The following is a 27,608-nucleotide window of genomic DNA, read 5'->3' on the forward strand; positions in this document are numbered from 1 at the left end:
CAAGGGTACTCCAGTGATCAATATGTGTTATCGAAAACGTGTCTAGTGAAAACAAGCACCAACAATGCCTACCACGAGCCTGTGACACACCCCTGAGCAGCACAACCCTGTGGAAAGTTCGTCCCGGTTGACAGTTGCTTAATATGTACCGCCAGAAACGCATTTAGCAAAATAAAAGAAGCATGCAGAAAGGATGTTGCCGCATACGCATAGCATACCCCTGGATTGTGAAGCTATTTGGGGGTAGGGATGTAAATAAGAACATTCAACTCAATTGTTTAATATGTGCTGACGGTTAAAAACGCATCCATCGAAATAAAAAAATGTTTGAAATAAAAAAATGTGCACAAGGGTATCGCCAAACGCGCATGGCATGTTTCTAGGTTGCACAGTTGGGTGGGAACCTAGGGATGTAAAAATAAATTATAGGCTATCAAAAATGCGTATAGAGAAATAAAAAACACTCACGAACGTTTGTTGCCGCACACTTTGTAGATTGTACGGCTAGGTGAGAACTTAGGGATGTAATAAGAATGTTTGCCTCAGTTGCTCAATAGATGGTGTCAAAAATATGGTGTGAAAAATTATGTTCAATTTTTTTTACAAAATCCTAGTTTGCAACATTAAAGAATTGGTTGTATACCTAAGCCCTCCTACCAGTATAGATTGATTTTTTTTCATACGCGTAGGTGTAGCATTCAGTAGGTAATATTTATATTGCTTAACAAACAGATGAAGCAAGATTTGGCCTCATCCAAGATATAAAACAAATGTAGGTATATGAATTAGCAACCCACATAAGAAAAACATGTACTCCTACATAGCATTTAACTATAGCAAAGTTAAAGATTATCCTAAGATAAGTGATGATTGTGTTAGCCACTCTTTACATATGAGATTGCTTATATTTTAAAAATTGACTACGAAATAGAAGTCTTGTTTTATACACATAACTATAGGAACCTCCTATTTAAGGATGCTCATGTGGTAGATGATGACCATGTGGTAAATATGGTTAGTGACCCTATACAGTCGTTAAATAAATATTTCTGAAAAGATATTATGAGAGAAGCTACATTATAAGTCCGTAAAAATTTGGTATTTAACGGTTTGTTGCAGTTTTTGCACTGTGCGGAACTATGCTCGCATGCCATGTACGGGGAGGACCGGAGGACATTTTCCTTGCTTCGGTGCTAAGGTTTCCGCGGCTTCTTTCTTTTGCCCTAGACACCAAACATGGAAGGGGAAAGTGTGCGACCCGACCGTTAAATCGGCATATTCTGTGACTCCCGCGGCTGCCATGCAGCGATGCGGGGCACCGATGATGCAAGGACGCCGCATGGCTTTTGTTTGGGCTGGACTGGTGCAAGTGCAACCGAGAGTGCTGCCCACGCAAAAGGCTCCTCCCTCCGTCTGGGGACCGAAACTTTGAGACGCGCTGCCGGCCCATTCGTGACAGATTCTGGGCCGAAACTTTGAGATGCACTACCGGCCCGGAGTTCCGACGGTATTTGGACAGATGGGGCCGAGCCTTACGCTGCAGGCCAAAATTTCCGCATGACATTTTTAGGCAAAAGGGAGCACGTTACACTTGCGACCCATGGGTTGGGGAAATGGAGAACGGGCCATCCGAGCCAGAGAACTAAGCGTGGCCCAAATGGTGCTCTTTTTCAGTTCTTCTCCTTTTCCTAGAGCGAGTTCCGAGTTGAATGTTCTTCAGGGCTCCTAAAAAAAAAAAGAATGTTGTTCAGGGCAGTCCTCTCTCCTCTGGGACCCCAAAAAAGAACGAAGGGAAAACGATGCTGAGTTTCCTCTTTCTCTGTCAATAAAAAAGAAACAAGGATGTACAATCTGAAAACTCTGCATTTGTTTGTATAAAAAGGAAACGCTGGTGCATATAGTCTGAAAACTATGCGTTTGTTTTCTATCAACTAGCAAGCCACAAGTGAACAAGAACGGATCGAAACAAGAGATTGCAGGGCTTCAGGTCCTTCTTTTGGTTGTCTTGGACGGGGGACCTGACCTGACCTGTACCTGAAAGGGCTTTCGGTTCAATCATCATGCCACAGCTCGATCCAACAGAAACAAAACACCAACTTCTTTCGTACAAACAAGACCGGAATGTGCTCCTTCCGGTGAGGAACGAGAACGAACGCATCACACATCAACTGCTTGCATAATTGCATTTCAAAATCCCTGCACACAAGATAGCACAACTCAAGGGACAGGTGGGGCCGGGTTGGTGGCGCCCTGCATACTCTCTGCTCAACAGGCAAGCACAGTCAGCACTACATAACCAATGCACACACAAGTGACAGATTCCAAAAGCCATTTTCTGTTGGTAGCAGCAGCATCCACTACCCACTGAAAACCAAGGGCACGGCTGCATAACACGGAGGCCCATCAGTCATGACTCGTGAGTTAAACAAAACAATGCTTTGTTGTTAGAAAAAGAAGCAAAACAAAGAAGGCAATGCGGCAAAAGATCTAAAATTATGCGTCGGAATATGGGCTTTGCTTGGACGGATGTTGACCCTGCCTTTTGTCTCTGCCACCATGCCAGGAGAATCATTTTCGCGGATAATGGATTTGGAGGGAACCGGCCGGGCAAGCCGCAGGAGGGTGCCCAAACTATGCACCTGTGGATAACATTGATATTAGTATTCTCGGTAGTGGCGACCGAAATTATATTCGAGACAAAGCAACTAAAAAGCAAGGGCCAAAGCGTAAAGATATATACTCGCAGAGAAATGCTTTTATACCCGTAATATTACTTAGCCGCATGGAAAGATAAAGGTGGCATTTTCTCCGTCCTTCCAAGTACTGGTGGTTTGAGTGGTCGCTGGTGAGTGAGTTTTACTTATTGTCACCGAAATTGCTTCAAGCCATCATTGCAAGAATGCGGCCTGATGGCACTAGTTAACCTGCCCATTAGATCGTGAGAAGTACTGCACTGTCCCCCGTGAACTAATGAGATAGTTTCAAGTTTCGTTCATGTTTGTTTGTTGCACATGCATGCTTTTTTATGCCCGTCGCTGCACTGGAAATCTGGCTGGCGACCTCTGCAGCTAACTTTGCATTACGGAGTGCAGCAACCCAGTGTTAACGGAGCTCAAGTTTGTGGGGCGACCATGGGCGCTCAGGAAAAAAAAACGATGCATGTAGTCCATCCTATACTTTCTCATACTATTAGGTTCAGCTGATCGGTACGTGCAACATACCACCCGGTAAATGTGCTTAGCATCTGTTGATGATGCAGGGGAGCTCCATTTAAATGCGTGCTCCGCCGTTGTTGGATACTGGACTGGAGCACTTGGCGGCAGATTCCATTGGACAGGCAGGCAAGCAACCAAGCAAGCAGGGCGGCCTATTATGCGAATCGAACAAGAACTCGCTGAAAACGACCGGAACCCCCTCTGACCCTCTCCGTGTAACGCACCAACAGACCACCGAACGGAGACACGCCCCTCTCCCCTGGAACACATCAACCACCAATCACCCGACGCTGAGCGCGCATGGGCTAGCCAGACTGCCAGAGATCCAACGCAAGAAAGTCCCGAAAAGATTTCTCGCTTCGCCAAACATTCCGACGCCTCCCCGCGGGACTCCGCAAGGAATCAGCCGAGCACGCCCGGCAAAGAGGCTGCCGCCGCCAACCCGAGTGGTGGAGTGGAGTGGAGCCGTGGAGGTGGTGCGGTGCTGGGCTCGTTCGCTAATGGCGAATCGCTGAAAAATCAAAATCCCTTCCCAGGGGGAACAAGGAATTTGTTCCGTCCGTCTCCTTTCCGTTCTCTCTCTCCCTCGTGTAGCCGTGTAGGCGTAGGGCCCCCCGGGAGAAACAGCGGATGGAGACGGACGGGGCGGGTGCGTGCCCGGTCGCGGACTCCCACACTCCACGCAAGGTGTGTTGTCCGGCGGGCGGGCACGAGCCGAGTCGATGGGTCGATCAATCTTTTCTGAGGAACCAGAGGGCAACCACGGAGCGGGACATATCGAGCAAGCAAAAGCTTGCCATTTGTACCACCCGCCACCCGTGTCACGTCAGACTCGGATTCAATTCGCGGGCACATGCACGCGGCCGTGCCGTGCTCTCCAGAGCCTGCGGTCCGGAAACTGAAGAACCTCCCTCTGGGCACAGAGCATTTGCATGCAACGCGTCTCCACTCTCCCTACTGTCGATGCTGTGCCACTGTTCGAATCTGATTCTGGGTTTCCTGACGCGTCGTGTCACTTGCCGCACGGGCGCCGGCCGGCTTGTTCGCCGTTCATCCAAGTCTCCGGAAAGAACGAAATTTGGAGAGTACAATCAGAAACGTAACATCCGAATTCACGATGCATTTCCGCGTAACTCGAAAGACCCCGGTCGTTTGAGCCGGCGAGAACATCATGCATGCAAATTCCAGGTCCATTTCCTTCGTCGTCAGACCCACAGGATTTTCGATCGCTCTGCTGGATCCACGATCCAACGGCTCCAAAACCCCCGTCAACTCGATGCCTCGCAGGTTCCTATGGGCGAAACGAAGAAATGCGACAAGAAAAAGAAACTGAAAAGAAGAAGGACGTCCAGATCTGAAGAGCAGGGGCAGAGCCCCTTGGCGAGACTATGAACACGAGATCGACAAGTTCAGCAAGGGAAGCTTCTCCTTTATGTACTTTGCACAGGGCCGTTCCACCGCTACGTCAACTTTATTCGACGACGGCGAGGGCGCCGCCGGTGAAGGCCGCGGCGGCGCCGCAGTGGCCGCCTCCCCCGCCGCCGGCCACCACGGCCATGGACTCCTCGCGGTGGAACCGCGTCTGCTTCGCGATGAACGCCTCCACCGTGCGCCGGAACTCGTCCGCGTCGTCCATGCCCCAACACGCCTGCGCGTCGCGCGCCGTCACGGACGACCGCCGCCGTCGCCCGTTCTCCGACTCGGAGCGCCGCAGCTCGGGCGACACGGCGCGCCGCGCCAGCCGCGGGCCCATCTTCTCGGACCTGCTCCGCCTCGGCGCGCGCGCCAGCTTGCTCACGCGCACCGCCGGCTTGTCCTCGAACGCCGCGGCCGCGTGCGCCGGCTCGGGCGCCGCCGGGGCTGCTGCTACCACCTCCGGCGCCTCCACGGATGCAGGCGGTGGAGCCGCCGGCGTGGCGAAGGAGGCGACTTCTTCCAACAAGGTGCTGGAAGGCGTCGGAGCTGGCGTGGCGAAGGAAGGGAAGCTGGCGCTGGCGGCGGCCTGCGCGGCCTGCGGTGGCGGTGGGGTGGCGGTCGTGCTGGCCGTGCTCGTCTGCTGCTGGTTGGAAGAGGAGGAGAGGTCGTGTCTCGACAGCGCGAAGAGGAGGAGCACGATGGCGTTGCCGAGCACGAAGACGAAGCGGGCGTTGAGGAGGAGCGACCCGGCGAGCCGCAGCACCGCAGCGGCCGCGGACGGCACGCGGGAGGACGACCAGGAGAGGAAGGCCACGAGCGCGAGGAGCTCCCCCACGCGAAGCATCCGGTAGAGGAGGCGCAGCCGCAGCGCTGCTCCGGCGGCCACCATGGCTGTCTGGCACCGTGCTTGTAGCTTCGTAGCTTGCGGCACCGGCCGGCTACCACGTGGTGGCGTTCCGGGGCTTTGGCTTCGCCTGGGTTTTTTGAAAGGTCTGGGAGAGTGGAGTGGAGAGGGTGTGAGCTGAGAGCTGCTGCTACTTGAAATTCTTTGGCCGAAGTGAGGTGGATGGTGGGTTTATATAGGCCATTTCTGGGGCCTTTATCTGTGGACTTTTGTGTGTTAAATACATTTATCTGACTCTTAGTACTCTAGATAGTGTTTTCTTTTTTCCTTTTGTGTGTTTTATATGGGCATACGGTGTTTTAAATTGTTAGAGAATTTGGTACTGTTGATGGATGGATGTAAAGCTTATTCCTTCGCACATTAGTATAAAACTGTACAACCTTAAGTTTTGAAGATTTGAAGAGGTGTGATGATTTTAAGACAATAATGATTGTGTTGTGGATACAAGTATTATACAACCAGCCTGCTTGGTATAGCGGCTGTAGCAACTGCACGCCGATGCGCCCAGCAGTCGCTACAAGAATTGCTGCAGTCAGTCAGACAACAACTACAATCAACGACAGCTGGTTGGGCCGGCAGCCGAGTGGTTGGGTTGCCAGCCCCAGCCGCAGCTGCAGCCGTTTGAAGGCTGTTCCGAGCCGGCTGAACATTGCAACTACCAAATTGGTTCGTGCGGTAGTAGTAGTAGATGCTGGGTCAAAAGGAAAACGTAAAAATATGTTGTTTTTCCTTTTGGGAGTTATGATTAAGCTAAGTGAGAAGTTACTACGTGCAGTAAATTTGAATTAGGCCTTCGATCTAGTTGAAAATCCAGTCCATACAAGCAACACGATCAAATTTTCTCGTACAGTCTTGCTATTCATTCATTCATTCCCCAACACTGTTCGAACCAAATTTGCTCTCAAATGGGGGTGTCGGAGCTGGGGGCCCCATCAGACGAGACGAAATATATGTGCACGTAACCACCACGTCTCACGAAGCACTGGCCGTGTGGCTCAGTGTGCCTGGCAGGGTCGCCATTGGCCTGGCCCGGCTCGGAGATTCGTGCGCGGGGCCATCGATTCCGACCTCGATCAGCCCAAACAACGCCGAGATGGACTCGGATGTCTCTTCTCTGGCGCGCTCCCTGCAGCGGTCCCGCGCGTGTGCTAGGCTTGCGCAGCTGGCTGCTACAGCAGGCCGATGGTCTCGGTCTGAGCTCGGCCCGGGCCGCGCTTTTTCTATGTTTTCCATACACGCCCACTTGGGACGAAGCACTCGCGTCCACATCGCCCCACCCCCTTTCCCTTTTTCCCCGTTCCGTTGTTCCGAGCGATGCTTGGAAGGACGCTGCTTGTCACGAACCGGCAGCGGCAGGGGCGGTCCATGAACTTCTCAATGCGCCGAATGCAGTGACTCCCAATGCTGAAAACTGAAAAGCTCTGTCTTGTGGAACACACACACGCGCAGAGGTCAAAAGGAGAGATTAGCGAGCGGCACCGATTGGGTTGAAGAACGGATTTTCAGTGCTATACGACTACGAGCACGCAAAGCCGTTTGGCCGCCACATTTGTGTTCGTGTTCCGGCGGTTTTCTGACCAAGTATCGCAAGAAAGCGGCAGACGGCCGGGATCATGCTAGGTTTCGGGCCCCGCCCCGATTAACTGAAGACACGGCGTAATAATGAGCTCGCAAACATCTTCATGAGGTCACGGCAGGAAGCGAATAACTCCGCCCGCTTCCGAGCGAGCAGGAGCAGGCAATAAACCCGAAACCCTGACGGGCCAGGGGGACGGGCAGTGGCACGCACGACGGCACGAGGCCCGGCTGACCCCGGCCGGCGCGGCGCCAGCTTGCAGCGCAGGCAGGCAGGCAGCGCATATGCCCCGCGTGCCATGCTCATGCCGATGACACCCCGCCGAGCCCGTCCTGCCGCTGCTGCTGGCGCTGGCTGCTGCAGCCTGTAGGGCGTCCTGGTCCCTGGACCCTTGGTGGCCTGGTGGGTGGTGCACTGGTGCTGGCCCTCGCGCCGAAGCCGGCGCTCGGCACGAATGTCTCTCACGTGGATCCTGGCCGACTCTTGCTGAGAGGAACTGAGGAAGGGCTCTCTGCTGCTGCTGAGATCCAGAGGCCACTTTCTCGTACAACCGCCCGTGGACCTGTCTGTCTTCGCGTACGTGCGACCACGGTTTGTCAGGCGCCCCGGAAGGCACGAGACCACGAGTACGACTTGGTAGTTGGTACTCGTACGTGCAGCAGAGTGGCTGGCCGTGCGGCGATAGCCGCAGCAGCGTCCTGGACTCGTTTGGAACATCGGGATTCGGACGGCGCAGCTTGCAAAATTCCGGGACTCTCCGGCGTTTCAAATTGGATACTGCTGCTACTAGCTGACATTTGCGTAAAGCACCGCGGATGGGGATGGGACCGAAAGTCCAACACCCTAAACCACACCAGCCAGACCGGTCAGATCAGTGTCTCGCGATCGCAGCTGTGTGGAGCCAATGCCACGGCTGATGGCTCAAGGCGGCTGACACGTGCGTGCACGACCGGCCGGCCCTTCCCTCCCCTTCCTCACCTGCTTCTCTTTGGAGGCAGCCAGTAGCAGCTATTGCCCGGCCGCTTTTGGCCGTGCGAGCCGGCCAGCCGGGCGGGCAGCGCGCCGCGCGCCGAGGAGAGGACGGGACGCCGGGACGGGTCGTGTAACTGGGACAGGACGGGACACGAGCGGGCGCTGTGCACACGTGTGGGTGCCTTTTGTTACCCCGCTTTCGCTTTGCCGACGATTTATTTGGTCTTGGCGCGGCGGCAGCAGCAGCCGACGAGACACGTCGAAACAACGGCAGCCGTTGCCGTCGGCGCCCTAGCCCCAGCCCGGTTACGTGTAAGCAAGCGCCTGAACCTTCTCTAATGATCATCAACCATATTCTTTCGCCTACCTAGCAAGGTAGACGGCTCCTACAACTGATAATGCGAATTAAACTAGAGTGAAAAGAAAAAAACACGGGGCACCACACCCAGCACTTCGATCCCCCAGCACATGCGCATCATTAGCGTTCGCGAAAAGAGAAAGAAAAACGCGCATCACTGCGACGCATAAAAAAAACCCTGCATGATTCACAGAAAGGGGTTAAAAAGGGCGCCCCTTTCCCCCGTTTCTCCAGCACAAAACAAAAGCGCGAGCATCATGGAAGATTGGAACAATTTGATTTCTGCCTAAAGGCTCGAGGAAAAAGCAGGTTCTGGTGCTCGAGCTAGCCGCTACCTCTAGTTCACATAGCCTAGGAGGCTGTAAATTATTCTCCGTGCCGCGGCAGGGAGGCAGAGCGGGGGTCGTCTTCACCCCGCATGTGAGGTGCCGGCCGGCTCGCGAGCGGGGATCGTCGGGGTCGGATCGCCGAGAAATATGCAACCTAGCGTTTGGCGCATCACTTGTTCACTTCGCACCAAAAGGATCCGCATATATTAACAAAAAGAGGGGGATTTGGTGGGGAGACACGGCGGCGTGACCCGCCGTTCGTCGCCGTCGCAGCCCGAGCAAGTTTAGTATCGCTAGGGCTAGCGCGCGGGGCGTCGCCGGTGATTGGGTCGTGCGTTGCTTTTGATTTGTGGTAGACATGCGCGAGCGGAGCTCCTGCGTCAAAGCGTAGATTTGTGGCCTTGACCTTTGGCTGCGAAAAGGGGAGAGCTCCTGCTGGTGAAGCACGTACTAAGATGGCTTTGAATAGTGCGTGGGCAATGATTGACTATTGGTGATGGTGCAGGATAACTGTAATCATGTCGGGCAACTGGGTGATATGGCTAGCTACGCCATTGCGCACGCCCGCGCCTAGGAAACTTTGGTTAGTTTTAGGTTTGCTGGTTGGTTGAGATATTTAGTTTGCCAGTTTGACACTTGTTTAGAAGAAGAGCAACAGAAGCACATGGGACTGCAGTGTGGTTTAAAAAAATGACATGAGTAAAGTCTTCTTAAAAACTTCTTCAAACAGTACTGAATGTTACAAACTGGAAAAGAGAATAACAGGTACTGAATGCGCGCCAGGTAGGGGTCGAACCTACGGCCTTCTGCTTAGGAAACAGACGCTCTATCCACTGAGCTACAGGCGCTTGCTGAGAAGTATTGACAAAAACGTTTTATAACCAAGAGGCCATACGCCCTGACTGACCCAACTGGAGCAGAAGCGTAATACCCGATAAGCATATGGACGATTCTGTTTTGCGCTTTGAGAACACCCGATTATTCCCACCAGCAGCCTCGCCTCGCCATCACGCTGCAGTGCTCGCCCGCTTGTGGCATCAAAGCCCACCCGAATTCAACGGAACCACCGTGTTAAGGAACGGATATATACCTTCCGCGTGTCAAAGCATCGAATCCGAACCCGATGCCGCAGCCAAAATAAAGGCATCGCTTCCGTGCTCTCTTATTTGCCCAACCACTTGCCGCTGCCCCAACCCAAAGCGGTTTTGTTCATCCTTTCCAAGCGCCAAGTGCCCCCCAAATTAGGACCCCTTCGTGCTTATCCTCCTAACCCCTTTTCGCACCTCATCCGCTGCCCTTGTCTCGCTCGTCAACAGTCACTGCCGCGACGGAAGCGCACGCCCTCGCTTCGTCTCCGTCGGGTTTTATTCGCGATTCCCCCCCCGCAGCCAAGCGCCCGAGCCGTATGTTCCTCCGGCAATTATCGCGGATCCTTCGGCACGCACGGCCACCTAGAATTCAGACTCGCCCCGGCTCCGCGGGCACGATCGGTTTGATTCGAGCTGTCCCGTCTTTTCGAGGTGGTCATCCCTGGGCTCAACACGTCGGCTACCAAGGAGGGAAGGGTATCCTCCCTGCTCCTCCGTACCAGTGGAGCTACGAGGGACCAGCACCTAAAACATTCTAGCACCGGAAACGGAGCTCCTCTGCTCCTGAGGTGCTACACATGAAAGCAAAGAAATCTTTTTTTTTTTACTTTCTTTTCATTTCTAGAAGGTTAGGGAAGGAGGTGTAGTGATAATAGTAAACTATTACTAAGTAGATACTAGAGCGGTAGCTTTGCTTTGTCCTTGATCGTTTGATTAGTGATGATCTGTTCCCTTTTATTCTTTCTACCAGTAGTGCAATTTGGAGAAGCTGATCGATCGGGCGGCTCTGACTCCATCATTGCAGAGATTAGAGTAGTGCCAGTGTGATACTACGGACCTGAGGCGCTTTTGAGACATAGTCATGGCTTATGATTCCGGGTAGGGCCTGCCCTGGTTTGGTGCCTCGGAGTCACAGCCGGATAAAGCTTTGTAAACGGCTGTGGATGGAGAGATGAGTAGGATGGGGGTTAGTTAAAGCGTCTCCCGGAGCCTAAGCTAAGCTCCATCACCAAAGCGGCATCATTGCTACCACTCCATTAGTATCTATCACCGGGGATTTTTGTTCCTTTCTAACCCCAAGTGCTCCTACCCTAACCCTACCATTGCCCAAATATAATGCGTAGTTAGTGCAGCTAGCTTCTGCTCTGGGCCTCACCTGCTTCCTGCAAAGATATATACAAAAGAGAGATGCAATAATCATATCCAAAAGGGGATTTACAGTGCTGCTTTGCTGATTGATCCCATGGCAAAAATTCCCCGTGCACTTTGAATATCCAGATTCCATTCAATTACTACTCATGAAACCAGCGTACTTGATTCTTCAAAAATTAACAGGAAACACACACATCTGATAGCATCTAGCTCATGAAACCAGACACAGGAAATTTGCACCAAGAGATGGCATTCAACACAGAGACAAAAGTCAAAAGGTTGTACAATAGAATAGGCATCTATCTATTGTCAACATTGTAAAAATATCATATGATCAGTTGGCACAAGGGATAAAAGTAACCCCTCTATTATTGTAGCATGAGGATTGACATTATCAGCCTTTACAAGAACATAGACCAAGGAATCAACAAGTCAGTCAAGAAACAATTTACCATCTCTATACAAATTACAGAGCACTGCAGCACGGAATATGGAAATGTTATTGTGAAAGTGAATTGCCTCCTTTTTTGAAAACGAAAGAAAGAAAGTGAGTTTCCTTCCATGTGGTGGCCGGGCTCCCTTCACAAGAATGATGAATACAACCTGAACAACCAGGATGCTTTTTCTGTAAAAAAGTTCATCAGGCAGCTAGTCACATTCATGCTTCTCTCGGAGCCACTGGGCAATGCACCAATGTTACATCAGTTTGGTAGACTAATACGAGTCTGATGCAGAAATCAATGCACCACAGCTGCTTTAGTTTGATTGGAATATAATTCCTTTTTTAGAATACTTGATTGGACTGGAATTCAGTGCACCACAGCACCCTGCATGTCTGAAATGCTAAATGTTGCAGCCACCTTATCAAGGCATGTATCCAGATCCAGCATTAGTATTCAGATTTCCCACAAAGCAGTAGCACAAAAGAAATGAAATGACCAAACCTTATATGTCCTGTAAATGGGATGTTACATCATGGTAAGGACACTTGTAAACTTCTCCCTTGCAGTAACTGATTCTTTCAGGATTACTCAGTTAACTGTTAGCTCCACTTCAGATCCTAAATGCAACTGATCAGGGATATGGCGAACCATTCCAGCTCCGTAGTACATCAAGTCAAGCATTAGATAGATGGCATTGTCCTGGGGATTTGTCCGGTCTCCTGAAACAAACACTCCGACCCCTCTGTCCTCCCCTCCAACTTCGACAGATGACCAACCTGCCCCTTTTACAACACCTTTCTGCTTCATCAAATGGCGTTCCTGGGCTGCCTCACGCCACTGCCCTTTGCTGGCATAGAGGTTTGCCATTACCACATGTGCTCCTGAACCCCATGGCTCTGCCTGCAATACCCTCTCGGCAGCTTTCTTTCCAGTTTCCTCTGCACCTCGAGCTGCACATGCCCTAAGCAAAGATGTCCAAACCACACCATCTCTTTCATTGGCAGCAATTCTTCCAATCAACTCCTCAGCCTCATGTATTCTACCAGCTCTGCCCAACAAATCAACAACACAACCATAATGCTCCTTTGAAGGTTCAACTCCATACCTTTTGCTCATTGCATTGAGGTATTTCAACCCAAGCTCAACTTCCCCTGCATGAGAGCAAGCAGTGAGTACACCAATGAATGTAACATGGTCTGGCTTTAGCCCGACACGGCACATTTCCTCAAACAGTTCAAGTGCCTCTTTGCTGTGACCATGCTCAGCATGCCCAACGATCATAGCAGTCCATGAGATCACATCATCGCTAGTGCGGTTGGAAAATACAAGATCAGCATCTGACATGCTACCACTCTTTCCATACATGTCAATGAGCGAACTCCTGACCATCGCATGGTGTTCAAGTCCAGCAGCCACAGCGAGTACGTGCAGCTGGCGTCCGGCATCCATTGCTGCAGCACTTGCACACACACTCAAGAGACTGGCAAGAGTAAACTCATTCGGCCGAGGGCAACTGCTATGATGCCTCATTTCTGAGAACAAGGCAAAAGCCTCCTCTGCAAAGCCTTCCTGTGCATATCCTGATATAATTGCGCTCCAAGAGACAACATCCTTGACAATACTCCCCCGGAACACATCATGAGCAGCTGAAAGACGGCCACAGCGCGCATAGAGTTTGGCAAGGGAATTCGCCACAGAGCGGGAATGAGATAGCCCTCTCTGTGCAGCTTGTGCATGTAACTGCTCTCCAAGACAGACACGTTCAATATTTGCACACGCAGCAATAACGGCAGAGAAAGTGTACTCATTGGGTGCCGCAGAATTTGATGACTCGTCGTGAAGCATTCTGACAAACGCCTCGATGGCTTCCTCTTCACGGCCGGTCTGGACGTAGGAGGCGATCAGTGTTGTCCACGCGGCAACGTCGCGCGAGCCCATGCGGCTGACCGCGGCTAGCGCGCGGTCCACGTCGCCGAATCGCGCGTACAGCGTAGCGAGCGTGTTGGCGACGTAGGGCGTGGCGTCGAGTCCGAGCTTGGCGCAGAGCGCGTGCACCTCGCGCCCGCGCGGCAGCAGCCCCGCGTCGGCGCACGCCGTGAGCGCGGCCGCGTAGGCGTGGGAGTCGCAGGCCACGCCGGAGGCCCGCATCTCGGCGAAGCGGCGGAGCGCGTCGTGGCGGCGGCCGGCCCGCGCCAGCGAGGCGACGAGCGTGGTCCACGAGACCACGTTCTTGCACGGCATTTCGTCGAACACCTGGAGCGCCAGGTCGAGGCGGCCGCCCTTGGCGTACGCGTCCGCGAGCGCCGTGGAGACGAACACGGAGGAGACGGCCGATGAGCGGACGGCGAACGCGTGCAGCGCCGCGGCATGCCGGAGGATCCCGGCATCGGCGGCCGCGGCAGCGGAAGCGCACGCCTTGAAGACGGGGCTGAGGACGAACGGGTCCGCTGCCGCGTGGGGCGGGGAGGAGGCGCGGAGGCGGGAGAAGAGCTCCATCGCGCTGGGGAAGTCGGCAGCGGCCGCATAGCCCGCGAGGAGCGTGGCGTAGGCGACCTCGTCGCGGTGCGGCGTTGCGTCGAATAGGCACCTCGCGTCCGCGAGCTTGCCCGATCGGACCAGTTGCCTCAGCATTGGAAGCAGTGGCGGGCGGGAGTCGGTCCAGACCCTCCTCCTCCCGCCGCCGTTACGTAGACCGGCCCTCCGCCGGAACCTGACGGTGCTCCGCTGCTTCGTGCTGCTGCTGGTGCTGGGGCGCATGTACGTACCGTCGCCGTCGAAGACGGTGTGCTTGATACAACTGCGGTCTGGGATTCGGGCCCGCGTTTGGAGTTTTGGGCTGGAAAGTATCATGCCGCGGCAATTAAGCCCATCGTTGGTTTGAATGCTTTACAGCCCACTGTCCGTGGAGACCGCCGGGTCTGCTGGTGGCCGGTGGTGTCGGGATGATGACACTGGAAGAGATCAGCGGCGTGTGTCGGGCAGCTGGAGCCGGGCTTGGTAGCACGACGACGGTGCCACGCAGGAAAGGTAGGGTACGCGCTGCGGCGTGTAGCGTCGGAGGTCCAACGCCGTACGTGACGCCGGTGCCACGCAACACAGAACAAAGACATAGGCGTCTAAGAAAAGGATATTTTGCCAAACTGTTTTTGTTTGTCAGCAATTATCATCACAGCAATATTTTCACGTTCTCTACACAAGAAGTCGTCACCTTTAGCACCACAGCACACGACCTATAATTCATTCGCCATCACCGGCGGCCTCTCGGGTACGGACGAACCTGCAGCTGCCGCGCGCTTCAACCTCCTCCTCTCTCGCTGGACCCTGCACCTCCTTCGGGCCTCCTCGCGAGCGGGCGGAGGCAGGCCGTACAGGGGGCTAATCACCCGGAACGAGACGCAGTCTTCCACAGGCTCGAGCTCGAGCCGGAACGCGCCGCGCGCGGCGCGGCGCGCCTGGTACCTCTCGAGCGCGGCCCTGATGGTGGCGGCGTGCGCCCTGATGCTGGGCAGGTGCTGCTTGGTCGCGCCCCACTCGCGCATCTCGGGGACCTTGGAGCATGTCAGCGTGATGCGGCGCAGCTCCGTGCTGAGGACCAGCTCGCGGCCCAGCGGGGTGCACCTCACCGCGGCGCCGGCCGCGCCGCGGCCGTGCAGCCTCGTGCCGAACTCGTCGCCGCGGCAGAACTTGAACCGCCTGCTCCGGAGCTTGAATATGAATACTACTGTCGTCATTGTAGAAGCTTGCTGCTGCTGTCCTGAAGACCTACCAAATTAATTAAAGCTCAATTGGTCGGCACACATGCACGAAGTCTCGTCGCAGAAGGGAAATACTTGCATGGAGTAGCTACTAGGGGACGAACTGAAACCGATGCATGTGTCGATCAGATTGATAGGCTACTGAATCTAGTATCGTCCAGAAGGATAGGAGATTGATCGTGCTGCCTGATGCATACCTGCGGCAGGTGCTCATCGCCAAGCGACGCGATCGCGTACGTCCTAGTTGTGGCGGCGATCGATCGATCGATTTTTTTTTTCTAACTTGCCTTGTCAAGCCGGCGCTGATCGCCGAGGACCGCACGTCTGAAACGCACGAGGACTCAGTCAAGGACATACTAAGAACAGCACGTCAAGAAGGGGTCTAATCAGATATGGTTTCAGCAGCAGCAAGCTTCTACAATGACGACAGTAGTATTCATATTCAAGCTCCGGAGCAGGCGGTTCAAGTACTGCCGCTGCGACGAGTTCGGCACGAGGCTGCACGGGCGTGGAGCCAGCGGCTTGGTCAGGGTCACCCCGCTGGGCCGCGAGCTCATCCTCAGCAAGGAGCTGCGCCTCATCACGGAGACGTACTACAAGATCCCAGGGATACACGGGTGGGACGCGTACAGGCAGCACCTTCCCAGCATCAGGGGCTCAGGGCGCACGTCGCCACCATCAGCGCCGCGCTCGGGAGGTACCAGGCGCGCCGCGCCGAGCGCGGCGTGTTCCAGCTCGTGCCCGTGGCGAACTCCGTCCGGTTCCGGGTGCTCAGCCCCCGCCCGCTCGCGCGGAAGCCCTGAGGAGTGAGGAGGTGCATGATCCGGTGGCAGAAGAGGAAAGACGCAGCTGGTAGCCTGGTGGTAGCAAGGTTTGGTTTGGGTGGGGAAGGTGGCGACTACTTCAAGTGTTAATTTGACAAAGCACGTATATATGTTTTAAGTCGCACAAACTCAGTGCGCACAATCTATTGTAAAAATCGAATTTCAATTCAGGCTCTAGTGGATTTTGAATACGATATAAGTAGATTCCTTTTCCTATTTGGATAAATATATGAAACTCGACCACAGGAATCAATCCAGAAAAGTTTGGGTGACAAAGCGCCGAATAATTCATCTGAATAATGTAACAACAGCTATGTACTATCAATAACTCCCTCGTTGAAAATACAAAGATAATCACACTCAATTTTGTAGCTAATACTATCATCAATTAGCAGGCACAGACTTTAGCAGATCACAAACATATATAGCATACGCCTCTGCACTACTTTATCCCAAGTAAATAATATATATAAGGAACACGGTAGGTAATGCTAGATAGATCATGTTGACAAATACTCCTAAACACTAAACAGAGCTAATTTTAAAGAGGGACACCTATGTATTACCATTGTCCACAACTATTAGCAAAGCTCCCGGTCGCCCAACAACAACCATAACCACCACAAGGTAGTTTTTACATTCCATGTGGGAGGAACCACAAAACTGCACAGACCAAGCAAGCTTATGAAACAGTCTTGGTAGGCCAAACATATATAGCACACGACTCGATCTCTACTACTTTTAACTGGAAAATGCAAATACTAGGATTTCTAGTTCATAGACACTTAATCTAACTAACTTGCAAAAAAGATTTCGTAATAACTTAATAACTAGAACAAAGTCTCCACCGCACAGCAATCTCCACCACGCATAGAAGGCTGTTTTTACGGTCCTTGGAAGGTATAAAAAGTTACTGCAAAATTATACCAACAGGAAGGTCGTCACTCGTCACTAACATCTTTAGCACCTTCTTTTACCTTCCAAGGACCGTAAAAATACCCGCCACGACCAGCACCTCATCATCTTTCCCAGAATTCAGAGGCACAGCGAGAGGGTGGCGGCCCATCGCCCCCGTGGCCACTGGCAGCATGCTGCTGTTGTCCACAAGGCCACAGCAGCTTATCCTGACGCTGAAAGGCTTCTGGATTGCTCCCACTACCCTGTGCGCCCACGCAGTCCTGAGGATCATAGTCACGTAACGCGTCGATAGCAAAGAGCTCAGCAGCAGTAAGACCCATATCACCATCGCTTCCGGAAGCAGCACTGTCACCCTCAACACTCCCCGTGAAGTGGTCAGACGAATAGTGACCTGTTTGTGGAAGCGGAGAGCTGTAGCACAGCTGCCCGTAAGGCGATTGGCCATAGTGTTGAGCATCTGTATGCTGAAGGTCTGGTGCTGCAAAGGCACCTCCAATAATCTCCTGCTGGTAATTCTGAAGCTGACCTTGATTCCAGCTGCTGTTGTTCTGTGTAATGTTGCCCGGGAAATTCTGCAGCTCTGGGTAAAGATACTGATCGTGGTCTCCAAACATATCGTGATCATCTTGTTGATAGCATTGTTGATACTGAGCATGGCTGCCTGTAATAAACTCATTGTCGGCGAAACTCTGTGGCCGCTCCTCTTGCTCGCACAATGTCATAATGTTCTCGAGGTCGAGGTCGGACAGGGGCATGTCATCGTCGTACTGGAAGCTGTTCGCACGTCTGCCTTCTTCATGCATCGGGGCAGAAGCTCCGAGCATTCCATCTGTGGGTGATGTGTATCCCTGCAGCGGTGCGGCGAAAAGGAGCGGAGCACTTTGCTGCAACGCCTGGGAAGGAGCTTGCTGGGGCGGCGTCAATGGCGGCTTGACGGAGCTGACGGGTGCTACTTCCTGGTGCTGCTGTCCCTCATCATCTTGCACGGAAGCCTTATTCTTTCTCTTTGTAGCAGTTCTCCTTATCCTGGATTTCTGTTTCAGTGGTGCCTCGATGGATCCTGTCTCTTGTAGTTGCTGCAGCAGCAATCCCTCTGGTTGAGTATCTGGCTTCGTTGTCCTCCTCTTCTTAGCCTTCCCCGGATCCCCGTTAGTGGCCTTAGTTCTCTTGCGGCTGCTGGTGCCCTCGCCGGCGTTGTCCACGGTGTCCGAGTGCTGCTTCCTTTGAATCGAGCACAGGGCATACTGCCCTATCTGCATGAATGTCATCGAAAACAATCAATATATACATACAAACATAGATTAAAGTGGGCAATTTAATCTTTAATTGCCAATCAGGTAAGCTACGAGACAGAACAGCAGAAGGGAATCGTGCCCATCACACCTACTATACGCTAAATTTTTTTAGACCAATCAGGTAAGCCACGGGGCTGACGCTGCAAGCTCCGAGATGGAAACGTGTCTTGGAAGTTGGAATTAAGAGTTGTTTTTTTAGAAACTAGTGTTTTTTTTAGAAGCGTTATTTATCCGATAGATTTTTTTGGCAAAGATTATGTCTAATTTGTAATGTTTTGGTTCAAAAAAAATGTTCCAGTAGTGAAGTCCTAGTTCCAAAAAAATATGGCAAACAGATCTTTGGCAAAATTTTGCCAGATTATGTCATAATTTAAGAAAAAATGTTCTAGGTGGATAAATAAAATATTTAAGATTAATTGCAAATTTATCTCATTTTTCTATCATGGAAGGATGAATCTAAATGGATTTCAATCCAATGGTTAGAAAAATGACAAAGTTTGTGGTTGATAATAGAAAGTTGCATTTTTTGTTTCCAAAATTGCTTTAGTCCTCTTTAATGCATAGCTCCTAATATTTGCCATCCGATCTCACTATTACTAATTTTAGACTCCCTTTGGAGCCTCCAGTTAATTCTCACAAGATGTCCTGAAAAAAAAAATAAATTTTAGAAATTCTCATAAAAAATTAAAACATTCGGCCATCAATCCAGTAGTTCGAATCGTCATAGCAACTGGATTTATTATGTTTTCTAAAAAATTACACACCTCTGCCATTATGAAATTAGTCTGAGGTAACCCCTAAATGTATGTCTAAAGTAATCAACTCTACCATTATAAAATATAAACCAAAGTAACCCCCAATATTTTATCTAAATTACCCACATATGCCACTATAAAAAATAACTTAACCCCTAAATTTGCATATATATATATATATATATATATATATATTAGTATACTACCATGCCTGTTATATCAATAAACAAATAGCCTCTAGTATCTTTAAATATGAATCTAAATTACACACATGTTATTAAAAAAAATCCAAAAATACACCAATATATGTTACAAAATTACTAACCTTTATCGTTGTTAATATAAAACCTACTAACTCAAGCTATACAAGCTTGATGTGTGCCACCATGTAGACTATGTATATACGTAGGGATGAAGTGATGAGAATAATAATTTCCATATTAAACACATAGCTCAAAGGTTTCAATTGAACACGTATCAAACATATATGGAGGTGCAATGCAAAGTGAAAAAACTATGAATATGAATAAAAAATGTATAGAGTAATTACTAACTAATAAAGCTATCGTAGCTGACTAATAAGTACATGTGTATCTATGAGTATTGTGTTATAATATTTAATATATTAGAGACAACATAATGTAAATAATTTTGATTATTAGGTATGTGTGCTAATTATTTATATGTAAATTTTGAATACCCCTGTCTCTCAAAATTATTAATCCGCGTGGGATCACGGATTGATGGAATAGTAAATTATAACATTTATTTATGTACTAACAATATTTTCATCCATCGCAAACAAATAATGCTCACTCTGAAAAAGTGTGCGCGTGAGTGGCACACATATATGTATATGCGTGCGTACCTTGGCGTGGCCTTTCAAGATGTACTCGTGCATGCTCCACTTGCCATCCTCCTCGGCGTCGCTGGACTGGTAGATGAGCACCCTCTTGGTGCCCACGATGACCTTCTCCTCCTCCTCCTCCTCCTCGGCGGGCTTCCCGCCGTCGTCCTGCTGCTTGGCTCTCGCCGCCGCGATGGGCGCCACGCTCCCCGTCGCCTTCCACGTCGCCTTGACGCCCGGCACCCTCACCTTCCGGTTGGGCTCCTCCTCCTTGTTCGACGACGACGGCTCCCTGACCGTGAAGAAGTACCACTTGTTCTCTCCGTACCCCTTGTACGCCTCTACACGCATCGCATACGCACACGGGTCGGATCGGACCACAGCAATTAAGCAGATGCAACGCAACCGTGCATGTAGAGGCGTTTAATTAATTTGCTTACCGACGAGGCTGCCGGGCTGCCAGTCGAGGATGGCGACCTCGTTGATGACGGCGAGAGGCTGCTCCTGGCCCTCGATCTTGCTGCGGAGGTAGCTGAGGAGCTCCTGCTCGGTCGGCACGAAGTGGTAGCCAGGAGGGAACTGCAGCTGCGGGGCCAGCTCATGGTGCTGCTCCTCCTGCACGACAGCAGCCTCCATGGAAATCGGAAAGTAGATAGATCGGATAATAGGCCAAGAACGGAAAGATGTTAGGAGAGGGGGGCCAAGAAAGGAAAGAGGTTAAGAGAAGAGGAAGAAAGAGAGGAGAGGGGAGAGATATCGGTTTAAGCGGTCGCGTATATATTAGGGCAGGTAGTTAATCGTGGTTAAAGAAGAGTTGTAAGCGGACATATGTCCGTATTTCACGGGCACGGCCCACGGCCCAGCTCAGGGGCGGACCCACGCGATCGGATATGGGCGTACCGTGTACACGTGTACACACCAGATAAGTTTTTTTTAAAAATATAAACGGAGTTTAGCACGTAAACATCCGAAAACAGATAGGCTAAGCTTTTTTTTAGCAATTAATGATTATCAGGCATATTACATCTAGATATGCAGTGTCGAGGTGGTAATATCAGAATGAAGGGCAAACAAGAACGGTGCTGTCCCCAACGCGGTGCATAAATAATCAAGGTATAAAGTGGTAAGATTAGCTACACTACCCTTCCTGAACCATAAGTAGTATAGAACCAAAGAAACCTAATATGCCTGCGCAGCGCAGTAAACACCTGTCTATATATGTCAATGTGTCATGTGATTTCAATCCTATAACTTGCTTCCTATCAACATAGCTTAGAACATTCCTGTGACTTAACACAAATCTACTGCCTTATAACTTTGCTTCTATTCCTTCTCTTCAGCATAAACAATAACACAAATCTACTGCCTTGTCACTTTGCTTCCTTTCCTTCTCTTCAGCATAAGCAATAATAATATATCCTACAAGACCTCCTGTGCAAAATGTAACTGCCGTAAATATTAACACGGATGTGTGCACTGCAAGAACCTCCGCAGCAAAACTGTTCGCAACATTGCAGCACCAGTTCACATCTTCACTCCCCTGGAGATCAAGATGTCCCCGTACGGTTCCAGCTGAGTAACCTTGATGTAATCAAAAGTTGCCAAAACTGCAGAACAAACATTGAGTGAGTGCTATGATAAACTTCCGATTAGCCATTCCTCTAGTGTAAAACATTTCAAGCAAACTCAGTGAGCACAAGTTATCTGGCCGGCATAGTGTAGGATAGTGTGAAACTTGTCAGAACTATTACTTGCCAAAATTATTAGAAAACTGTGTGGAGCCATAAAGTTATAGGTTCAAAGAAAGGGTGCCGAATTTTGTGGCAATATCAGCTGAGTAACCTTGATGTAACGCATGCTTGCATAGCGTCCAAAGTGTAAAGCCGAACTAATTACAGAAACATCGAATAGGCATTAAGCCAACAATGCTAGCATAACTTTTAAAAATCATGTCAGTGCAACCACTATTTACTCGATCAACCACACTATATGTTTTCTGGTATAAGCAAAATAGAGGAATAAATACCAGTCATTTGATAGAATAGTCGAGCTGCCCTGGCTGTGGTCATCCCTGAAGCTAGCAGATTCAGTGACTCAGATTGCGGTCCACCTGGGGTATCAAAATGTAGTTTGAGGTGCCTACATGAATATGGCTCTAGCATCAGATAATGTATGCGCATCTGTTGTAATTCACTTCAACAAACTTAAGTTACCCAGGCTACTTACGACTGGATTGATTCTGTGACCTTGTCGATAGGATCAGAGCGCTTCTCATATGGGGTTTGAGTTGGTTCGGTTTCTTCCAGAAGGTCTGAAACGAATGTTAACTGTTTAATTCTATGTTGGTTCAAACAGTTTCACATGCTCGAGAAAACAGTTTCACATGTTTATATATAACATAGCGAATAAAGGAAACAAACGCAACCAACCAGGAGTTGGCCCAAAATCTGAAAGCCTTCTCATCTTGAAGTCCCTCACTTCTTGCTCCAATGGAAAGTCTTCATCAACTGGATCAAGATTCCCCAAGCTTCTTCCAGAGGAATGTTGCCTCCTCTTGGACCTGCTCAAGAACCATGGCATGGCCACTATAAGAACCTAACCAAGACAACGAAGGACCTAAGGGAGCTAGATATTTTTCTATTTGCCTGACACTTCATCAAGAAGACTCTACACTTTAGTTTCTACACTTACAAGCATATACAAAAGGAGATTCTGTTGAGATCATGAAAGCATTCTTTAAATAGCCAAGTTCTTTCAGTACCAAAAGATCACATAACCATAGTTCAGAGTACTAATATAGGTGACATGCTATTACTATTAGTCAACAGTCACCTTCCACTTCCTGATGATGGCAATTGCACTTCTGGATCCAATGGTATAAACCCCTGTCCAGAGCCACCAGAGCTCGAACCAGACCTCCGACTTAACCCTGGTAAAGGATTTATGTCATTGACTGTCTATAAGCACGCACAACTTAAACTTATTCATTTCTCAACTTACCAGGACTTCCAGGAGTAACACTATGGTCACTATGCAGAGTATTGTAAGCTCTGTCATACTCCGCACTCACGTTTCCTCTGAGTTTTTCAATGCCATCTGTGAAGTCCATTGGGTGAGGTCCTGTTTCCATCTCATATTCTCCTTCAGTCTGCAAATTCAATCACTCATCAGGAAAAAAGCTAATAATAGTAATGATGATTGGCTCATAGGGAAAGGGTGTTATTTTTTTAAGAAAATAAAGAGTCTAGAATAACCTGAGGTGGAAATTCATGAGGTGTCGAGTTTCTAGGCTGTTTTTCTTGTGATGATGGTGGCTGCCCTGCTTTAAGAAAGTAATAAACAGTAAAGGTTTTTAAATAAGCATTTAGCATGTTAATAGTACAATTTCTTCAAGTGAGACAATTATAAATTATGAAGTGAGATCAGACCTGAAGATGAAGCTTTTGCACAGTTGACTGCAGTGCATTCCTTCCAGAGCTGCACAAGTGGCTTAGGATAATATAATTCTGAGGATGACTTGTCCAAGTAAGACATTAGAGCAACCGGGGGCATGTCCATGAGATCGCTTATCTTGGTTGATCGAATAAAATCAAAATTCTGCAAGTATGATAAACATCATTTTTCTTAATTAGAATGCACGGCACAGAAATTTCCAGGAAAACAGGTTAATCAAACCAAACTTACGCTGTTAACTTTACGCCTTTTTGAGACAAGGCTAGATGCGTCCTTCAGCCATGTCTGATATATGTTTCCTGGGATCATCATCTGGTTATTGTCCATAATCACTTGGTCGAGTTTCCTACGTGCTTTCCGCTTTGATGCTTTAGGTGGTTGCTGTTGCTGTGCCAGGAAAAGTGCTAGCTCAGGTAAAAAAGAACAAACTAAACAATCAAACCCTTTTGCATCTATAGATTATACCCTAGATGTAATCAGGCTTCATGGATCATATTTACCTTCATCTTTTGTTCCTCTTGCTCCTCTAGTGAACCCCCTGCAAGAGAACTATCAGTAATTGAAACAAGATACTTCAAACATGGCATTAATACAACAACACATGTAGTCAAATTATGTTCAGCAGTCAAAGTATCAGGTAACTAGTCAACCGAAAACAAATCATGAAGGGAGAAACTAATGCATGCCAAAAAAAGGGTAAGATATGCCATATAGCAGTTAGCAGACTCAGTAGTTGCAACCAAGAGTGCACTCCCTAGTCACTTAATCTGAAAGAGTTCTGCTGTAGCCATTTGAGTATGTACATAGGCAATGGGTGATAAAGCATGAATAATATTTTAGATATTTCATTAAACAAAAGTTTATCCAGAATTTGCTAACAGAGTCTGCAAATTACCATTAGCTTTCAGGAAGAAACATAAACTGGAAAAATTTTTGGTACAAGTTTCACTCGACTTAAATAACATGTCAATGAATAATTGGCATGAAAATCGTTATCATTTGGAAACAAAAAATTTCTAGTCTTAAAAAACTCCACGCTTGTTTCCATACAGCACCATAGAGTAAATCATGTGCTTGATTTAACCTTGTTGAGGTTCTTCTTGAACAGGGGATGGGGCAGCATAATATGGCTCTTCTTGCTGAGGGGGGTCTTCATGCCTAGGCGGGGAGGGAACTAGAGTACTTGGAACCTGTGGGTGTTCGTCAGGAGTGATATTGACTGTGGTCTCATCATCTGCTATGTCAAATCTGTATGCAACGCATTTTTGCATAATTATATTTGTACTGGATACAAAATAAGAAAAAGAAGCATACAACAGCAAATGATAAAAGAATGGTAAATTAAAATAAGTATGTAGCTTTGATTACCTCTCAAAACGATTGAACACATCAGTTTCTGCAAGCCCGGACTCAAAATTATCGACCAGGGTGATATTCACTGCCTCAGCTGAGAAAAATATCCTAGAGTTAGAAAATACTCCCTAAAGCAACACAAAAGAAATCCATAAGAGCAGAAAGACAAACCTTGGTGAGGATGTTCGGCACGAGAGAAGTCATCATCATCTAGGTTGACATTAACATACTGTTCGTCCAAATCATCCAATCGCTGAACAGGCATGATAGATTTCAGTCAGGCGAGTGGAGACAATCAGGTCAAGGTCAGGAAAAGAATTGCCTAGGATTACCATTCCCCGGAACCTGGTAGCATCAGCCTCTGAGAAAATCATGGGCTGTTCCACCTCCATATTCACAATTTTTTCTGGAAGCGTTACTGCTTCGTACCTGCACGAATTTCCAATGTCAGATAAGCATGCCACATTTCTTTCATTTTTATGAAAGCCACATTATTTTCTTACTCTTAGCAAAGAACAATCTTCCCTATATCACCAGTTCATAGACATTCCATGCTATTCACAGAAGGGGAGAAACTGAGGTCTTTTGGCTATGAAAGAGCCACTAACAATGAGGTCAAATTGTACGTAGAATTTTTAACCAGAAAAGGTGTTATATCAGGAAAGATTACATTTAACTCTCAAACAAACTCCCAAGGGATACACTACAGCTGTAATGGGTTATGCAATGGTACTAATGTAAGAAGTAATAATGACAGTAGATGTTTATTTCCAGTTCTCAAAGGTGATGGACGCCCCTTTGAAGATAGCATTATTTTTCATGTACAGCATATTGTTTACCCAGTAAACGGACAAGCTAAAGAAGAGGCCAAAAGGACTCCAATGACACAAAGACGCTCACATATTGGAAGGAAAAACTGACCGGGATGCAACTAAATATGCGAAATGCAAACCATATCCTATTCTCATGTCCCAAAATGAATAAAAAAACAAAGCAAGGTTACAAAAGCAGAACTGAGACTGGCAAATGTTCAATGAATTTGAATAAATGCAGAGGCCAATAATCCCTGCCTGAGACCCTTATACCTACAGCTAGAACATCCAGGTCAGACAGTCCGTCTACCCCAAACATGCAGTGCCCCTGGATAAAATTTGAGCAAACAGTTGGATGATGACTTGATGAGGCCAGGTGAAAGAAGATCATTTTGAGTCATAAGTCAGACACCAGATGCAAGTATCATCAGCAAGCATACCAAGAGCCAAGTGAGTAAGGACGGCAGGCTACCACGGCAATCACAAGCTAGCTGTAAATCCCACTTACATTTCGCATAGTACACACATTGCAGCACATACCAATTCAATCCAAGCAATCTGACAACATATCTCTCTCCTATGAACTTCCATGAACATCCCAGCCAGATTACAATAGTCGTCAATCCAAACAATCAGATAAACATAGCACAGACTGAACTCACACAGCAATCTCCATTTTCGGAGAGCTGAGATACAAACACCAAGTCTCCTCAGTAACAACATAACCAGTATGCACTCACACGCCAAAGCACAAGGTCCCAACACCCACATGTAACATCTAGAAGCTTTTAGAAAGGGATGGAGACCAAGAGCTCACTTACTTAGCTTGGGCTTTACCCTTGGGGAGGATGGTGGGGTCCGTGGCCGGTTTGATTCGCCATGCCTCGTTGATCTCAATCTGCACGAGAAGTTAGCACAAGAATAACTCAAACTGAATTCAAATCTATCAATCAGGATGCAGAAAATAATCTGGGAAAAATTTCAACTAATTCTTACCAGAAGCCGAGACACATCATCTGCGAGAAAAGGAAACACACAAGTAATTTGAGATGGCAAAAACATTAAGAAATAAAAAATATCCAGAAAATAGAGAGAGAGCAACTTACCATAGAGAAGCTTCACCTTCCTCTCGTACACGATCACCACGCCACCTGCTCACGCATTTCGGGCACAGCACATAAAAACCCCATCCGAAAAATGCGAGGAAAAATTGCTGGGGACGCCAACAAAATCGAACTCACCCATGAGGATCCCAGAGAGCCTCAGAGCCATGGGCACCGACGGGTTCAAAATCTCCTCGCTAAAACAACAATCACACAAACAAAAATCAGCAAAACAAAAGGAATCCAAGAGAAACCGGCCGGAATTCGAACCGGTGGGGGCCGATCCGCTCACCAGATTTTGATGATGTCGAGCTTGTCGAGCCGCTTGCGGTTGATCTTCGAGTGGAGCGTCGCCGCCATCCTGCAACGACAGCGGGCGCGATTAGTGGCGTAATCCACCAGCATTAGGAGCGGAGTAAGCGCAGCGAGTCGGAAAAGTGCAGGGAAACGTGGGAATCAAGGGGAACGAGCGAAATTAGAGCCGCGACGAGGCGATCGAGACGCGCGAATTGGGGGGGGGGGGGGGTGGCGCACCATATCTGGCCGAGCGGCGCCTTCCGCGCGAGGAGCTGGTGCGAGTAGAACATCCTCGATCGCGCGGCGAGGGGAGGACGGGGAGGAGGTGGTGGGCGGCGCTACGCGGCGGAGAGAGAGAGAGAGAGAGAGAGAGAGAGAGAGAGAGAGAGAGAGAGAAGTGGGGTTTTGGTCGGTCGTGGTGGTTTTGGGAGAGGGGAGCGCTTGTCTCGTGGGGGAAGAAATGGGGGCGGCTCGGAGAAATCGCGCGCGCGTGAAGGGCAAAACTGGTAACCTATCGGGGTAGTTCCGCGCCACGGCGTGTGCCCCCCGCCACCCAGGTGCTGTTTGTATAAGCTTTTCTGGAACTCGCTTATCTGGCAAGCAAGCTTATCTGATAAGTTTGCTGTTTGGAGAATCTACTGTCTGAATAAGTAGGGTATTTGGCAATCCTGATTATTTTATGTCGATTGTCTGTCCTGATTGGTAAATTGACATGAATGCCCCTAAGGCTGATAATAGCTTAT

At 49.2% G+C, this 27,608-nt stretch overlaps 3 protein-coding genes and 1 non-coding gene across 7 annotated transcripts; all 4 read right to left on the reverse strand.

Moving 5' to 3' along the window:
• Nucleotides 1-4,315: 4,315 nt before the first annotated feature.
• On the reverse strand, nucleotides 4,316-5,670 carry LOC117847475 (uncharacterized). The gene has a single exon (XM_034728691.2). It carries the CDS (start codon nucleotides 5,518-5,520, stop codon nucleotides 4,687-4,689), a length of 834 nt encoding a protein of 277 aa, XP_034584582.1. The 5' UTR covers nucleotides 5,521-5,670; the 3' UTR covers nucleotides 4,316-4,686.
• Nucleotides 5,671-9,545: 3,875 nt separating this feature from the next.
• On the reverse strand, nucleotides 9,546-9,618 carry TRNAR-CCU (transfer RNA arginine (anticodon CCU)). The gene has a single exon. It is a non-coding gene; the product is annotated as a tRNA-Arg (tRNA).
• A 1,730-nt stretch (nucleotides 9,619-11,348) lies between these two features.
• On the reverse strand, nucleotides 11,349-14,249 carry LOC117847234 (putative pentatricopeptide repeat-containing protein At3g47840). The gene has a single exon (XM_034728403.2). It carries the CDS (start codon nucleotides 14,208-14,210, stop codon nucleotides 12,042-12,044), a length of 2,169 nt encoding a protein of 722 aa, XP_034584294.1. The 5' UTR covers nucleotides 14,211-14,249; the 3' UTR covers nucleotides 11,349-12,041.
• Nucleotides 14,250-20,991: 6,742 nt separating this feature from the next.
• Nucleotides 20,992-27,315, reverse strand: LOC117847714 (sister chromatid cohesion 1 protein 1). 4 transcript variants are annotated; one of them, XM_034728981.2, is made up of 20 exons: nucleotides 27,103-27,315; nucleotides 26,861-26,929; nucleotides 26,707-26,765; nucleotides 26,572-26,616; nucleotides 26,462-26,481; nucleotides 26,287-26,363; nucleotides 24,986-25,082; nucleotides 24,825-24,906; nucleotides 24,669-24,747; nucleotides 24,385-24,548; nucleotides 23,801-23,838; nucleotides 23,532-23,681; nucleotides 23,276-23,444; nucleotides 23,102-23,169; nucleotides 22,848-22,995; nucleotides 22,680-22,776; nucleotides 22,277-22,407; nucleotides 22,074-22,158; nucleotides 21,874-21,986; nucleotides 20,992-21,454 (listed from the first exon to the last, which is right to left on the reverse strand). In XM_034728981.2, the coding sequence occupies exons 1-20, from the start codon at nucleotides 27,153-27,155 to the stop codon at nucleotides 21,372-21,374; spliced, it is 1,827 nt and encodes a 608-aa protein (XP_034584872.1). In that variant the 5' UTR covers nucleotides 27,156-27,315; the 3' UTR covers nucleotides 20,992-21,371. The 4 variants fall into 4 exon arrangements, with proteins under 4 accessions (XP_034584872.1, XP_034584873.1, XP_034584869.1 ...); XM_034728982.2 differs by having other exon boundaries at nucleotides 23,102-23,166; nucleotides 27,103-27,314; XM_034728978.2 differs by having other exon boundaries at nucleotides 23,532-23,687; nucleotides 27,103-27,314.
• Between the last annotated feature and the right edge of the window lie 293 nt (nucleotides 27,316-27,608).

The sequence above is a fragment of the Setaria viridis genome, chromosome 3 (assembly GCF_005286985.2).
Source record: "Setaria viridis chromosome 3, Setaria_viridis_v4.0, whole genome shotgun sequence".
In the NCBI taxonomy this organism is placed as follows: Eukaryota; Viridiplantae; Streptophyta; class Magnoliopsida; order Poales; family Poaceae; genus Setaria; species Setaria viridis.

What these genes read in the sequence shown, in the direction of transcription:
- LOC117847475 (XM_034728691.2), bottom strand. Translation starts at nt 5,520, where the DNA reads ATGGTGGCCGCCGGAGCAGCGCTGCGGCTGCGCCTCCTCTACCGGATG.
- LOC117847234 (XM_034728403.2), bottom strand. Translation starts at nt 14,210, where the DNA reads ATGCGCCCCAGCACCAGCAGCAGCACGAAGCAGCGGAGCACCGTCAGG.
- LOC117847714 (XM_034728978.2), bottom strand. Translation starts at nt 27,155, where the DNA reads ATGTTCTACTCGCACCAGCTCCTCGCGCGGAAGGCGCCGCTCGGCCAG. An exon ending in GTGTTCAATCGTTTTGAGAG is followed by an intron (nt 24,549 to 24,668) that starts GTAATCAAAGCT and finishes CGTTGCATACAG; the next exon opens with ATTTGACATAGCAGATGATG. An exon ending in CTCATGAATTTCCACCTCAG is followed by an intron (nt 22,996 to 23,101) that starts GTTATTCTAGAC and finishes TTGAATTTGCAG; the next exon opens with ACTGAAGGAGAATATGAGAT.